The sequence below is a fragment of the Anopheles darlingi genome, chromosome 2 (genome assembly GCF_943734745.1).
Source record: "Anopheles darlingi chromosome 2, idAnoDarlMG_H_01, whole genome shotgun sequence".
In the NCBI taxonomy this organism is placed as follows: domain Eukaryota; kingdom Metazoa; phylum Arthropoda; class Insecta; order Diptera; family Culicidae; genus Anopheles; species Anopheles darlingi.
The window spans coordinates 16,544,592-16,559,085 of record NC_064874.1 but is presented as its reverse complement, the minus strand read 5'-3'; the positions used below and the strand labels follow the sequence as shown (position 1 = coordinate 16,559,085).

At 49.8% G+C, this 14,494-nt stretch overlaps 5 protein-coding genes across 8 annotated transcripts in view; 2 read left to right on the top strand and 3 right to left on the bottom strand.

Moving 5' to 3' along the window:
* The first annotated feature begins 57 nt into the window (after positions 1-57).
* LOC125958733 (membrane-associated tyrosine- and threonine-specific cdc2-inhibitory kinase) lies at positions 58-3,211 on the top strand. The gene is made up of 3 exons (XM_049691719.1): positions 58-345; positions 409-1,838; positions 1,937-3,211. Exons 1-3 carry the CDS (start codon positions 280-282, stop codon positions 2,379-2,381), a joined length of 1,941 nt encoding a protein of 646 aa, XP_049547676.1. The 5' UTR covers positions 58-279; the 3' UTR covers positions 2,382-3,211.
* A 90-nt stretch (positions 3,212-3,301) lies between these two features.
* Positions 3,302-5,036, bottom strand: LOC125958750 (short-chain specific acyl-CoA dehydrogenase, mitochondrial). The gene is made up of 2 exons (XM_049691720.1): positions 4,878-5,036; positions 3,302-4,676 (listed from the first exon to the last, which is right to left on the bottom strand). Exons 1-2 carry the CDS (start codon positions 4,909-4,911, stop codon positions 3,469-3,471), a joined length of 1,242 nt encoding a protein of 413 aa, XP_049547677.1. The 5' UTR covers positions 4,912-5,036; the 3' UTR covers positions 3,302-3,468.
* Positions 5,037-5,174: 138 nt separating this feature from the next.
* LOC125951773 (cytosol aminopeptidase-like) lies at positions 5,175-6,891 on the bottom strand. The gene is made up of 2 exons (XM_049680801.1): positions 6,685-6,891; positions 5,175-6,608 (listed from the first exon to the last, which is right to left on the bottom strand). Exons 1-2 carry the CDS (start codon positions 6,889-6,891, stop codon positions 5,175-5,177), a joined length of 1,641 nt encoding a protein of 546 aa, XP_049536758.1.
* Positions 6,892-7,649: 758 nt separating this feature from the next.
* On the bottom strand, positions 7,650-10,079 carry LOC125952700 (protein brambleberry-like). Of its 4 annotated transcripts, none has more exons than XM_049682334.1 (4): positions 9,351-10,079; positions 9,046-9,298; positions 8,897-8,991; positions 7,650-8,837 (listed from the first exon to the last, which is right to left on the bottom strand). In XM_049682334.1, the coding sequence occupies exon 4, from the start codon at positions 8,761-8,763 to the stop codon at positions 7,666-7,668; it is 1,098 nt and encodes a 365-aa protein (XP_049538291.1). In that variant the 5' UTR covers positions 8,764-8,837; positions 8,897-8,991; positions 9,046-9,298; positions 9,351-10,079; the 3' UTR covers positions 7,650-7,665. The 4 variants fall into 4 exon arrangements, with proteins under 4 accessions (XP_049538291.1, XP_049538290.1, XP_049538292.1 ...); XM_049682333.1 differs by having other exon boundaries at positions 9,046-9,249; XM_049682335.1 differs by having other exon boundaries at positions 9,376-10,079.
* Positions 10,080-10,439: 360 nt separating this feature from the next.
* LOC125951071 (TBC1 domain family member whacked) overlaps positions 10,440-14,494 on the top strand; it is an 8,223-nt gene continuing 4,168 nt past the window's right edge. The window contains exon 1 of the mRNA XM_049679594.1: positions 10,440-11,255. The gene's annotated coding sequence lies outside the window, so the exon portion shown is untranslated. The remainder of the gene's footprint in view (positions 11,256-14,494) is intronic.

Here is a 14,494-nt window from a genome sequence, read left to right as displayed (position 1 = left end):
CGGGTTGTCAACGCCGTTTGAAAGTAACGGAAGAGAACAACAATACCGGAGCGCCAGCGCATTTCGCTTCTGCAAAGGTTTTTTTTCCCAAACACGGACGCTTAAAGACGGTGAAGCATATTCGTGAAGAGAGAGCGCACTTTCGACCGAGTGCATTATGCGTTAGTTCCAACTGTAAGTCGCACCTTAAAAATAGAGAACAAAAGCTACCAAACACGATTAGGCGGGTGTTGCAGCAGAAGCATAACCTCAAAAAAGAAGGGCCAGGTAGGAAAGAACATGAAATCACTGCTGCCCGTGCCGGAGTTCATCGATGACGATGACTGCTCGTTTACTTTCAAGAAGGTATGTGATGCTTGCTTTAAATTCGTGCCAAAAAGCGCTGCTATAAGTTGTTGCTATCCATAGGCTAACCGGCAGCGCGTCGCGTCACACTTGCGCAGGCCACCAAAGTTGTTCCACCAGAGCTTCAACCGCTGCGTCCACGCATCCGCTGCCAATGTGATCTCGTTCCGTGAGGACAGCCAGAGTGAGCTGAGCGCACTTTATAATCGCAGCAAGACCGAATCCTATTACGAGCAATGCTTCGATCAGCTTGCCAAAGTTGGCGAAGGATCGTTCGGCGAGGTATTCAAGGTACGGAGCCGCACCGATGGCCAGCTCTATGCGGTGAAGAAATCGATTGCCCTGTTCCGTAGCGAACGCTGCCGGCAAGCGTGCTTCGAGGAGGTGCGTCGCTACGAACAGTTCTCCGACCACGAGAACTGCGTCAAGCTGTACCAGGCCTGGGAACAGGATGAGCGGCTGTACATGCAGATGGAGCTGTGCAAATCGAGCCTGGAGAACGTGGCAATGGTCGAACTGCCCGAGAGCCGGATCTGGTCGATCCTGCTTGATCTCCTGCTTGCGCTGAAGAGCCTGCACGATCGGAATCTGATTCATCTGGATATTAAGCTGGCCAACATTCTCGTCACCGACGACGGTACGTGCAAGCTGGCCGATTTTGGGCTCGTGTTCGATCTTACACAGGGAAACAGCCGGTACGCTTCCGAAGGAGACTCGCGATACATTGCCCCGGAGTTGATGGAAGGGCGCTACACGAAGGCGGCCGACATTTTTAGCCTAGGACTGGCTACGCTCGAGCTGGCCTGCAATCTGGAGTTGCCGAAGGATGGGCGCATGTGGCACCGGCTGCGCAGTACCCAGCCACTACCGGATGAGTTAACGAAGAAGATGTCGCCAGTGCTGCGGGATATCGTACAGCGCATGCTTCGTGTACAGCCGGAAGAACGGCCCACGGTCGATGTACTGCTGCACCATCCGACTATTCAGAAGCTACGGGAAGATCGTAGCCGCTCGCGTCTAGTGCGCGGTATCGTTGGCTTCTTCCGGCGCAAAATGCTCTCCCTTCGGCAGTTTATTGCTGGAGCGCTCTTGTGGTTGGTGGCATGCTTCCGGTTACAGCACCGCAAGCGGCCATCGGATCGCGAGAACAGAAGATCCTCGAAGTGTGCTTCGCGATCGTTCCAGGAGCAATCTTCGGGGACACTGCAGGGCGACTCGTTCTACGGTAGAGGCGAAGAGGAGGATGACGGTGATGGTGTCGCGGAATCACCGGGATCAAAGGATAGCATGCAAAGTACACCGACTTTGAATAACTCGATTCCGTCGCAGTTGCCTTCGATTAGGATTGTTAACTCGACGCCTTTGAATCATCACCATTTGCACCAGATGCAGAATAGTTTGTTGCACCAGCTGCACCAGCAACACCACCAATCGGGGAGTGGTCTACGGCATCATCAGAATCGCTTACCTTGCTCTCCACTGCGGGTACTATGGTAAGTGCGATCTCCTCCTACATGATCCTCGCTGAAATCCGAATCGCTGACTTTCATTAACATCCCGTCCCATTTTCTACACTCTCCCACATCACCAGGTTTGGAGAAGACGAAGACGATGATCTATCGCTGTTGAATGATTCCCAAACGCACAATCGTCACGCTATCTCATCCACGCCGCTGCATGGCCGAACGGCGACGTCGGCGGCCCACGCCAACACAACGGCAGAGAAACTGAAGCACCTTAATGATAGCGATAGCGATATTCGGCCACTCAGTACGTCGCTACCCAAGGATGAACAAGGTCAATCACCTGCCAGTGGCGGTGGTGGTAGAACTGCTGGTGGTGGTAATACTTCCGGCCATGATTCCTCGATCATGGCGACACCAAACTGTTCCTTTCATTTGCTGCATTCTGGTGGACGAGGCTTCGCTGCGACGACCCCGTCTGGCTGTGATTCTCTTTCGTCCGGGTTCGCTTCCCTCCCGAGCAAGAAGCGATTACATTTTAACCTCGATGAGGATGATACGGATTCCAATTGAACGGCGAAAGACAGTCCTCTAGCCACACTCAAGCCGATTGTAGAAGATCTCCGACGGCTCTCTCTATCCCTATCCGGAAGGCTCGTAGGGGAAATACGAACAAACAAGTACGCGAAAAAGACACCCCAGGCGATCATCTTTTGTTTGTTTGTTTTGTTTTGCAATTAACGATACTATTAAGAAGAAGCCAAGCTCTCACCAATAACGGATCTCACAAACTACTACTATCCTTTTCCCCACAGCGCTGTTCCTGCTGCGCTGTTTGCTTTAACACGCAGGAACCAACGGGCTCGCCTGCTATTAATTGCGACGAAAAAGATCCACTAGGACACGCAGGACCTAGCAGGTAGTGATGAGCATGTACGAGGAGCTCTCAGGGCGTCTACGTTCGTGCCAGCAGCATTCCAGGATCAGAGCAAAGGTAGGAACGATGAATAGGGTGGGTGAAACACGAGCCAAGCAACGACTAATAACGAGGAAGGTCCTAGGTGGTGATGGTAAATGTGTAACAAAACTAGCAAAAACTTGTGATAATTTTCCGTAAACTATTTTGTTAACTTTCTATCTAATTGAATGGGTGCGTAAAAAGAGGAACGCAAGTCGCGCGCAATGTTGTCTGCGGTGTATAATGATCCTTCACTTCCTAGCAGAGTCAAGAAGCGAAACGGAGGTAGCACACGATATGGTTTTACTGTATTCGGATTGTAACCATTACCTTGGTTGCTACGAAGTCGGTTACGTAGGTCATTCATGCATACAGGATCCAGGATGTTAGTGGTTAATCATGAAGGAGTAAATCGCGGGATAACGTGGCTGTATGTGTGCGTGTGTGCGTGTATGTATACACTATGTATAGAAGTAGGCCCAACATAGTCACTCGAATAAATATCATTATGCTACAAGGAATGATTAATTTGGTGTATGGTTTTGTATCGGGCTCACCGAGTATTATTATTTTATTTTCACAAAAACGAACATCTAAATCCTCCCCTATTTCACACATAACAATGTACAACGATTCCGAAATACGTTCGAATAAAAGCCTGTTTTCAGAGTTAGAGCACCACAGCTCTCCGCCCACCAGCACTTATTTCGTCAGCTCCTTCAGTACAGCACCGGCGATGACGAGCCGTTGAATCTCGGACGTACCCTCGTAGATTTCCGTAATCCGCGCATCGCGATAATGCCGTTCGGCGGGCATATCCGAAACGTAGCCCATACCACCGAGCACCTGAATGCACTGGTGGGCACAGTAGGTGGCCGCTTCGGAAGCTGCCAGCTTCGCCTGGGCGGCTTCCTTGGTGAATGGTTTTTTGTTGTCCTTAAGCCAGGCCGCTCGCCACGTGAGCAAACGGGCCGCCTCCAGCTGGGTGGCCATATCGGCTAGCTTGCTCTGTATTGCTTGCAGCTTGGCGATCGGCTTCCCGAACGCTATCCGCTTGTTCGCATAATCGACCGCACACTCCAGCGATGCCTGCGCAATCCCGAGCGCCTGACTAGCGATCCCGATGCGTCCGGCATCAAGCGTTTGCATCGCAATTTTGAACCCGAAGCCGGGTTCCCCCAACAGGTTCGCGGCCGGAATGGCACAGTCCTCGAATATCAGCGAGCAGGTCGACGAACCGCGGATGCCGAGTTTGTCTTCCTTTTTGCCAAGCGAAAATCCGGGTGTATCCTTCGGTACGATGAACGCCGAGATGCCCTTGTGCTTGAGCGATTTGTCGGTGGTAGCGAACACGACGGCCGCACCGGCCTCATAGCCGTTCGTGATCCAACACTTTGTTCCGTTCAGCACCCAGTGATCACCGCGGCGGATGGCGGTCGTCGAGGCGGCCCCAGCATCCGACCCATTGCCCGGTTCGGACAGAGCAAAGCATCCCACCTTCGTACCATCGGTGTAGCCAACGACAAACTGTTGGTGTTGCTCTTCATTGCCAAAGTGTGTCAGCGGACCGAGGTAGAGCGAATTGTTGACCGACATGATCACACCGGCCGAGGCACATCCGCGCGATATCTCCTCCATCGCGATCGCGTACGCGAGATAGTCCAATCCCGTTCCGCCGTACTCCTCCTTCACCGAAACCGCCATCAGGCCCAGCTCACCCATCTGGCGTATCTGCTCGGCCGGGAACAGATGCTCACGGTCGAATTTGGCCGCGTTCGGGATCAGTTCATTGTCTGCAAAATCACGGCATGTTTTCTGCAGCATCTGGTGTGTATCGGGCAGTGCTGATAAGCTGGCAATCGTACGGCGGTACTTTGAGATATCCGCATCTCGATGGCGGAGCAGCGGAGCTACAAGCGATGGGGGAAGGAGTATGCGGAAAGCATTATTATACGAGATTGTTACGGCAGAATTACCGCCAGAAACACCGGAGAGTCCGGAGTCCGGAGTCCAAAGGTTCGAAGCCGTGACTTTGTTTTGCTCGAACACACAATGTGGGAGGCAGTTTTGAGAAAATTCTGGGTCACAGCATCCGATCTTAGCACACTTACCGACGGCCCTCGAGTACGCACGTAGGCCAAGCATTTTGGAGGTAGAGTAAATAGTGGTCCAGTTATCACAAGTTAGCGAGAAACCTAGTAAGCGAACGGAAACTTGTAAATATTAATTTATTTTATCCGTTTGGTCCGCCGTCCGGAGGAGTTTGTCAAATGTTCGAAATTCGAACTTTCGCTGAACCTGTTTGAAACTCGAACTGCAGCAGAACAACGAAGACCGTTACAAACATCCCGATTATCAATTGCAAGAATTTTACTTAACTAAAAGTTTAGCATTTAAAGCACCATTATTCACAAGTGTAGAGCCTTCTTTTGAGGTTTGCCGTTCGTGCAATCATCACTCGGAACCACACTCTGAGCAATGAACTCGATCAGCGTTCGCGTCGGTCGCCCCGTCATGCCACGCCGGATGTACGGAAAATCGTTTCCCTTCGTTTTGAGCACGTTCAGCGCGTCGATGTGAATCCACTGACCGCACGGTAGAAATTCGCGCAAGAATGCGGCCGCTTTGCAGCTGTTTGCCCCTTGGCCCTGTCCCATGTTCTGGACGTCGACATGCTCCGCCGAGCAGATCTGCTCACGGTAGTAATCCCACAGCGGCAGACGCCACACGCGATCGCCCGTGTGAATACTGGCGTTCTGCATACGCTGCCACAGGTCCTCGGAGTTGGTGAACACGGCACTGCACACCTTGCCGAACGACTCGATAACCGCTTTCGAGATGGTCGACACGTCCACGATGTACTTCGGTCCAAAGTGTTCCGCGTACAGCAGCGCATCAACCAGCACCAACGGAGCCTCGTTACTGGTCTTCACTATCTCGATGCTCTTGCCGTTCCGCACCTGTATTACATCCCCCGGTTTCATGGCGTTGCAACCGATCATGTTCTCACAGAGCGGAATCAAGGCGCGGATATTGACCGGAAGTTTCAGGGCAGCAATAGCCCGGCTGGCGGCAACAACGCAGGCCGCTCCGGTCATATCACCGCGCATATCGGTCAGCGCTTCGATCGGTTTCAGGCACAGGCCACCGCTGTCGTACGTATTACCTTGCCCAATCAGGATTATCGGTGGAACCTTCGTGTCGGTACCGTAGTAGCTCAGCTCCAGGAAAATCGGCGGTTCACAGGATCCCTTCGCGACGGTAAGGAAGGAGGTCATCTCTTGGTTTTCAGCCCATCCTTTCACCTTTACCTCCACGTTCACACCTGAGTTGCACAAAATTTGAACTACATTCTGTGCGAACGTGGTGGGTGTCATGTGGTTCGAGGGCGTTTCCTGTAGCTGCCGGGCTAGATTTTGCGCTTCCGCTTTCGCCAACCCAATGCGCCATCCGTTCGCATCGCACGGTAGCTCCGGTTCGTAGTATAGCTGCAGTTGGGGAATGAACTTCCGGTTGTTTACCGCCCGAAGTTCCTGATTAACCCACAATCCCATGTGGGCTCCTTCGGCGGCCGATTCGGCGTGACCAAAGTCTTCCACGTAGATGCGGCTCGTCTCGAGACTCTGTAGCTCCTGGCACCCACGTGCGGCCGCTATGCGGATCGCTTCTTTAGAGATGTCCATTTTTTCGACATCGTCGTACCCGAGGCACTCGCTGCCAAGCCCGCAAACAGCCACAGCCGAGTAGGTTGGCTCGAGGTTGTACAGAATTCGGACCTCACCGCGCCGTGGCATTGGTCCTGCCAGCCGGAGCAGTTCCAGCAGCTTTCCGCTCGTGTACGACTGGACAAAAGGAGAAGCCAGAACCAGTATCGGATGATTAGGGGGCGCTGCGGCCAGAACGTACTCACCCACTTACCTCATTATACTTGGCTGCGGTGGGCGTTAGGACACCGATGTCTAGCCGGTCGTTTTCATCCGCATACACTCCTAGTACCAAGCCGCGCGATGCCGGATTCGAGCATTGTTCGGTAATTTTAACGCCATGCTGGATGTTTCTGCTGGTCTGATACTGGAGCGATTTGATGCTGGGCCGCAAAATCCGTTTCCAAATATTGATCGACATTCCAGACGCTGGCGGTGACGAGGTTGCGACAAAAAGACCCTACCAAAAGGAAATGGATGAACCAAATTTCTTCGCTTCAATCTCAGACGATAGACTGAATCCAAATGAGGTTTTCTCGTGCCGCAAACTTGAGGCTATGGTTACTTCGGATGGGGTTTGCCAAAAGTACAACGATTTTCTAGTTTCCGTGGAGACTGCTTGGAGACGTGATACCATGATTTGGTGCCATGACGATTTTACAACCGCCTTTGCAAATAGAATTCTTTTTCAAGCAAGGCTCTGGACGATTCAAGGAAATAGAGCAGAACATGAGAAACTATTTAATTAAAAGGATGATAACTAGACGAGATAAGAGGTACTCTGGAAAAATGTGTGCAATTTCGAATTCACCGTTAGTTGCGCTAAGTTCACATCGTGCGCGCCAATAGCTTCCCAAGGAACCAAGGAGAACAAATTTTGGGGGATTCAGAATTCTGATCAGAACTCTAGGCTGTTCTCATCAGCATTCTGAATCCCCCAAAATTTGCAGCAATTTCTCCATACAAAATTGGGGGATTCAGAATGCCCATCAGAACGTCTGATGAGAACGCTGAATCCCCCAAAATAGTTCCCATTTTGTCCGCAGGGTGCGCTGGCACGGTATATATTGTGTACATATATATATATTTATTTGACGGTATATATTGTGTACATATACATATACATACATATATATGATATATATATTTATTTTCTACAAATATATGTGTAACACCAAATTTTAATTTTAAAAAACTAGGATTTATTATGAACTATGAAGGCTATACAACCCAGCGCAATGAACAGCCGCGAAATATCCGGTTGAAACAAATCCAACAGTCCTCCAATCATATTGCAAGGAACGGCCACGATTAGTGCAATACGCAACAGTTTATCTGCCCCAACGAAGGCTAGACAGATCATTCCGACAAGCAGAAAGCTAAAGTGCAGTAAGATGATGTACGCCTTCTGGAGTGCATTCTCACCGCCACTAATCTTCTCCGCAAACCATGCTAGCTGCCGGTTGAAATCGTCTCGTACACTGCCCAAAGATTGTAGCACATTAGCAACGGTTGCGTTGATACGCTGCAACTGCTCCAACGTGTAGCGGTATTGCTGCTCTGCCACACGGTGATGCTCGACAAAATGAATCCCGGTTTCATCAATCTTGGTCGCGATGGCGGCTGCGTTTGCCTGCAAACGCTCTAGATCGGTCAACAGGGAATCGTGGTTTACCTTGCTGCGCTTGGGCTGTTGCTCTAGCTGCCTCATGCTACCATCGATCCGAGCGCGCAAATCTGTCAACAATACGGCCACCTCCTGCTGCTCGGCTCGGATTAAACTTTTCTCGCGCACCAGTTCGCAGAAATTGGACTCGACCTTTGCCCGATGCACCTCGGACAGTTTCATGATGTCAACTTGCTGGTGCATAATGCACTCGTTGTTGCCCACCGTCTCGTCGATAGCTTCCCGAGTAACGCTCTGCAGCTTCTGTTGACTGTCCGCTAGCTCACCCATCATCCGCAGCAGCTCGTGGGCCGTGCTCATCAACTTATTCACCGTGAGCTCCGTTAATCCACGAAACTGTTCATGCCGTACGCTCGCACATACTGCTTTGGCACGGTTCGTGATCAGATGATAGGCGTTCCACGTATCAGAATCCATCCGTTCCCTGCACTGGCGCAACGACATCTCATCCGTGCATGGAAACAGAGGCCGGCCCTCGGAATCGGACTGACAGTTGAGCAGCATCACCGCCAACTTCCCCATTTGCTCTCCGTTCAGTTCGTGGCAGGATTTCTTCAGCTTCAACACGATCCGATGATGACAGAGATCCAGTTTGGACAGCGTCATTCCGATCCATTTCGATGCTTCCCGTATGAACTCTTCCTCAGCTCATACGGTACTCCCGGAAAAGTATCGATCGCCTGGAAAGGGACATTATTGAAAGCAGCTTACCTACCTAATCCTGCTACCAATTGCTTACCCGTGTCCCCCTGCGCAGGCCAAATATATTCCAAAAGCGAGGCAGTTGTTAGTGGTGATTGTAGGCAAACGAGCAAAAGCATAGCAACGATCCATCTGGAAAGGAGATTATGTCTAAGAATGGGACACCATGGTTAAATGGTTAGTTACCTTCTACTTGAAGAACTCATTTCGGTTTCTAAAATTAGTGAACGTGCCTCAACTAGCCCCTTGTCTAGCACGCGTGCTAGCAGAAGGACCAACGCAGAGAAAGAAGGACAATTTTCGAGGTACTTGCACCGGCGGTACATGATGTACCGGATGCTGCTGTTGTTGCCTATCTGCATCTGATGATGATGGTGATAATTGGTAGCACTTGCGGCGTCAACAGAAACGATGAAGAGGGTGATAGCGTACGGAAAAGCTGAAAATGTTAAGAATCTTCCACTTTTTACAGCGATTTTCGCAATGCTTACCATGATCATTCCTGTTATTACGCACTTGCGAACGTCAATGCCGTATCAAATAGAGAGGTGGTGTCTTAGAACTTGAAAGGTCGCCGTATTGGATTTTTTTACGTTATATGAGGCCACACACGGTCTGGTTCGGATCCACTTCAGAGCCTGGTTCGGGTCCGCACTAATAGAAGAGACGGTCGGACAAAGTTTTGCGGTGGTTTGTCGATGCACGCGAGGGTTTTTCCCAAAATGATCACCAAAAAAAGCGCAGATGTTGCTCACACGATAAGCACGTCCGGTCGCGTCGACGATCAAGAGGAAAGAGAGCTTATTTCAAGTGTGCGCGATCTGACAGCACGGCTTAACCCGGCTCGAATCTCGACGCCACTTGAACTAATAATAAAAAAATTAAATTTCACACGATTTGGTGTTGGACAGAGGATTTGGTGTTCTCATAGGAGAACTGTTTGAGCCTTCGAGGGGATTTCGTGTTCTCATAGGAGAACTGTTTGAGCCTTCGAGGGGATTTGGTGTTCTCATAGGAGAACTGTTTGAGCCTTCAGGGGGATTTCGTGTTCTCATAGGAGAACTGTTTGAGCCTTCGAGGGGATTTCGTGTTCTCATAGGAGAACTGTTTGAGCCTTCAGGGGGATTTCGTGTTCTGATTGTTGTCAGCAGCAGAACTGTTGGAGCCTTAAGGGGGATTTATTGTTCTCCTCATGAGAACTGAAGGCTACCTGTGGTTGCTTGGGTTACACCGAATTGATCCGGAAAATCCTGAACTCCGCATCGTACGATATACCGATGGAATCAATTACATTCAGAGAGCATCAGATTCGGTTAATCTTTAAAAAAAGACTAAACTTTAAGGTAAAATACCATTTTTTCCATTTTCACTTTTGCCCAAAAAGCACATTGTGTGGTTTCCAATCACCGCCATCGAATGCCGTTACACGAGTAACGTTATGTACATCTACCGAGTAATGTAGCCCTTGCTGTTTAGCGGCCACTAAGGAGTCTAAAAGCGGCCAGCTTCCATACAAAGTGGGCCCTTAATGATCGCTTAAATATTAAGCGGCAACATTGCATACCTTTTGCTAATAGGGTACCCTGGCCCAGACACGCTCGGCCGTTCCGTGGATTTATCATTTTTTTTGCTTTGCAAAAGGCCTACCAAAGAGAACACGAGTGCGAAATAGTGTGGTGGAAATTCTGTTTATCGTTAGTATACGCGGATAATCGATATCGGGCTTTCTGTGTAAACATTCGATGATGATGGTGACAACTTACGCACCACCCTGCAACGTGTAGTGTGGGTGCATCCGCCTGCTCCACCCACAACTCCGTGTTGGCCTGTTTTGATGTTTTTTGTCTTTTTCCACCCTGCTCGGTCCGTGATTTTCGGTTGTGCAGTAGTTTCACCAGGAGTGTGTTTTGTGGCACCGGATCGTGAACGGCAGAACGTGTGTAGTAAAAAGATTATTGTTTGCATCCGCAGTGGTGGCCAGCGGCCTACGAGCTGTCGTGAACCCCCCCCCCCTCGCCGGGGAGTGTCCACAAGAGTGAGCGGCAAACGAATGCGAAGAATAGTGAAAAAGTCGCTTCCAAGTCAGGCAAATTCCACGGTTGGCCTATCGCGTACTTGACGGTGGCGGTGCTCGTGATTTGCTGTGCTGCTTTCATTAGTGCATTTCACAATTCCGCTCTTTACAAGGCCTCCCCGGAGGTAGTGTGACCATCTTGTTGCTGGAACCGCCACGCACCGAAAGGGGTTGTCCCGGTTCGGGCTGATAAGGGAAGAGGATAACACCTCACCGCAGCAGCTAACAGGCCGAGGGGAACAAAGAAGAGAGAAAGAGTGAGCGAGCAGAAACGCGATGAGCTGATAAAGGAACACGGCACGTTTTGTTTGTTTATGATAATGTAAGTTTCAAATCTTCTCCAGCGTTTCACGTTGGTAGTTTCGCTTGCATTTACAGGTTGCGATCTAAGTGGGCAAAAAATAGGTTGGCCACGGTTTCTATGCCGTATGGCGGATGCATCCAGGCCAACGCATTCCAAGCCGCGGAACGGGCCTGACGAACTAGAATGGAATCCTTTCACCAAGAGATGCCACTACCAGGGAGGCACGTTCTAGCGAAAAGGGAAATGACTAAAGCATCGGTGACAGGAATTGCATTCCGAACCGCGAACATCGTTCTCGCTAAAATCGCGCTCCAAACGAGAAATCGCAGCAACGAGCGAATAACAAGCGAGTCCCGCCATGATTAGTAGATGCATGGCGATGATGTCGCGTGCGTCTGTATAGGAAACATACAATCGCGGCTAACAGTGACACAAACTCGGCCCCGTACTATGTAAACACTGACGTCCGATTCAACGACGCCCCCTTTAGCGAGACTCCATCCCCTTCCATTCCCTTCAGTGGTGCTGTGTTGCAAGAATGCAGAAGGCCCCTCACCACCGCGACGTGCCACATTTTTGTTTGGATTTCACGATTTTACGCGCTGACCAAAACTGAACGTTGCGCCGCCCCTTTGCCTGTACGTGCCGTACTAATTTGCATACCGAACTCCCCAAAAACAATGCTCGACCGTGCATGGTTCGGTTCGGTTTGCGAGCGTACGGTAGTTGAGGCTCTGCGTGTCTCGCGAATACGCATGGAAAAGCGGAAATGCTGAGTGTCGGGCAGTGGCACGTTTCAGTATCGCACATGACCTAGTGCAAAGGATTGTGTTTTGCTTCCCATTCTCGAGCCCCACCAGCTGACGTCGTCGTCGATGTCGGTTGGGCTGGTAAAATGCAAATTTTCTTTAGTACAGCCTATGTACAGCGTTGTCGACGTCTCGATGCTTATTTAGTGCGCTAACAAAGGTTACTTTGTGTAGCGACACCTAGTATGAGTAAGCCAAAGTAACTGATCCCCTGATCGCTTGGTTACCTAGCTACCCGCCCAAAAGTAACGCGATTCGTCGAACATTGTCACGATATGTGTGATTCCTATAGGAATCGAAGTTTCGCGTGATTCATACACTTCTGTAGCTGTTAGTTAGGTGGCAATTTAATGATAAGAACCCGTCCCCGTTTGCTGTCGTGATAAGCAAGCCTTCCTCTAGCTTTCTGGTGGATTCTAAAAAAAGAGAGAGATTACAGCGAGTCTATTTGCTTTGCGTTTGGTTCGCTATTTGCTCAACTCCAAAAAGAAACCCCAAGCGAAGGCAAGAATTGGCATGACGTGACGATCGATTTATGCTGACGAGCAGTATCGCCGGATGTTTTGTTGGCTAATCTCCCGTTGCTCAGCGCCGATCGTGTTCATGCGGAAAGTGTAATGTTCCAAACAAACGCAATAGCAATTGGATCCATTTTTTTTTTTTGTGTGGAGAACCTCGTTGCGATCAATTAGAATAACCCTTCGCGAGTCGACACGGTTTCCTCGCCTCTTGCGCCACACTGTGGCGCACTTCCGAAAGTGTTGGGTTACGGAATGGCTCACCATACTACGCTTTACTTAGTTAATTAATTAACCATCCGCAAAACTCTACGTTTCATCGATGGGTGACGAGAATGGTGATGACGATCGCAATGAGATCGTGAACGTGTGCTGCGTTGGACCGGCACACCGACCAACGCAGCGTAACGCGCCAACCAATCCAACGACATGTCTAACTCTTGCTTACTACTTGTTGCTCGCGCACTGGCTTACTTCATAAAAGCACACTTACTCGCGTCGTGTGCGAGGGAATCTCCCCTGCATGGTCTGGATGGGTATGCTAATTTCTGCTCTCCTTGAGAACGGACATACCATCAATCGCTGGGCACGTGGACAACACCACGAGCCGTTTTTTTCTATGTGTTTCATGTGTTCCATGCACAACTATGTCAACAGGTGAAATGCATTACGAGCGGAGAAGGAGAAAGGAGGAACCTGGTTATTGGTCCGCTTCATTGCCCTTGGATATCAAACGTACACTCTCTGCGCTTTCGTTGCTTAAATGCGATCCATCCTTCCATGGTTCGTCTCTGGGTATCGCTTCGCACGATCCCACCCACTAGAACGTCTTGGTGCCGTCCGGGTTGAGCAAGATCAATCTACGCGTCTCTACGTGATGTATCGGTCCACCAAGGCCTTTCTGCAGCGATGTTCGCTCGGTGGTGATGGGTTTCAATTGAAACAAATGAAGCATGGTGTGCACAGAATCCCGCTGACCGTTAGTTAGTACGAATCCGAGAGAAACGTTGTGGTGAGATGGTCAAGACAGGCCCCATCAACTCTCGTCTCATCCGGACTGCTATGATCGTGCATTCGTATTTGCTGCCCCCGCTCCTGTTATGTCTGTAGGTTTTTCTCTTTATTTTCCGTTTAACGGTGTCGTATAGGATGTGTGGCAATCGATTGGGTTAAACTGTTCAGTCAAAATTTGATGAGAGATACCCCATCACAAAACAATTACAACCACGTTTTAGGGGTCATTCGGGTGTGGTTTAGTGGTATTTTTTGGAAAAAAAAAATAACAACGATATTGGTTTTACATTTTGACAAAAGTTATCCGATTCCCTGTTACGGTTACCATTAACCACATCTTCTGTGAATTGATGTTGGCTACTACTAAGCTATTTTAACCTCAATTGCATTCTTGTGCTGTAACTGCAATGTTATGTTCATAATGAAACCACAGACGGACACAACGCCTTCTTGGGCTCAATAAGTTCCTTCCTAATCGATCACACCACACAGTCAACTACCATAACAACCACCGCTACGTTGATGTGTCGTCTAGAAACATCTAACAAAGATCAAATGCATAACATGGCGCGTTGCACTCTAGAGCTAAAACAGCTAGAATAATAATCAGAATCGCGTTTCATTCGTAGAAGAACCCAGAGATGAAATAATAATCTATCTCCGGGAGCAGATCTCTTCCCAATATGCGCATTCTAGGAACGCGGAACGCAATTGCTAGCATGGAGAGCACGCAAGAGCTCGTGAAGATGATTCCACGAGGCTGCCGCTGATGATCATGATGATGGATAGAAATGGGTCTTGAAGAGTCTTAAAATTGAAGAGAAAATCCGGCCACGATGCGAGGGACCAAAACATGGATAGGAGCGAATTGAGGGCGGGCGGGCAGCATCTTAACTGGCAATGGTTAGCCAGCCAG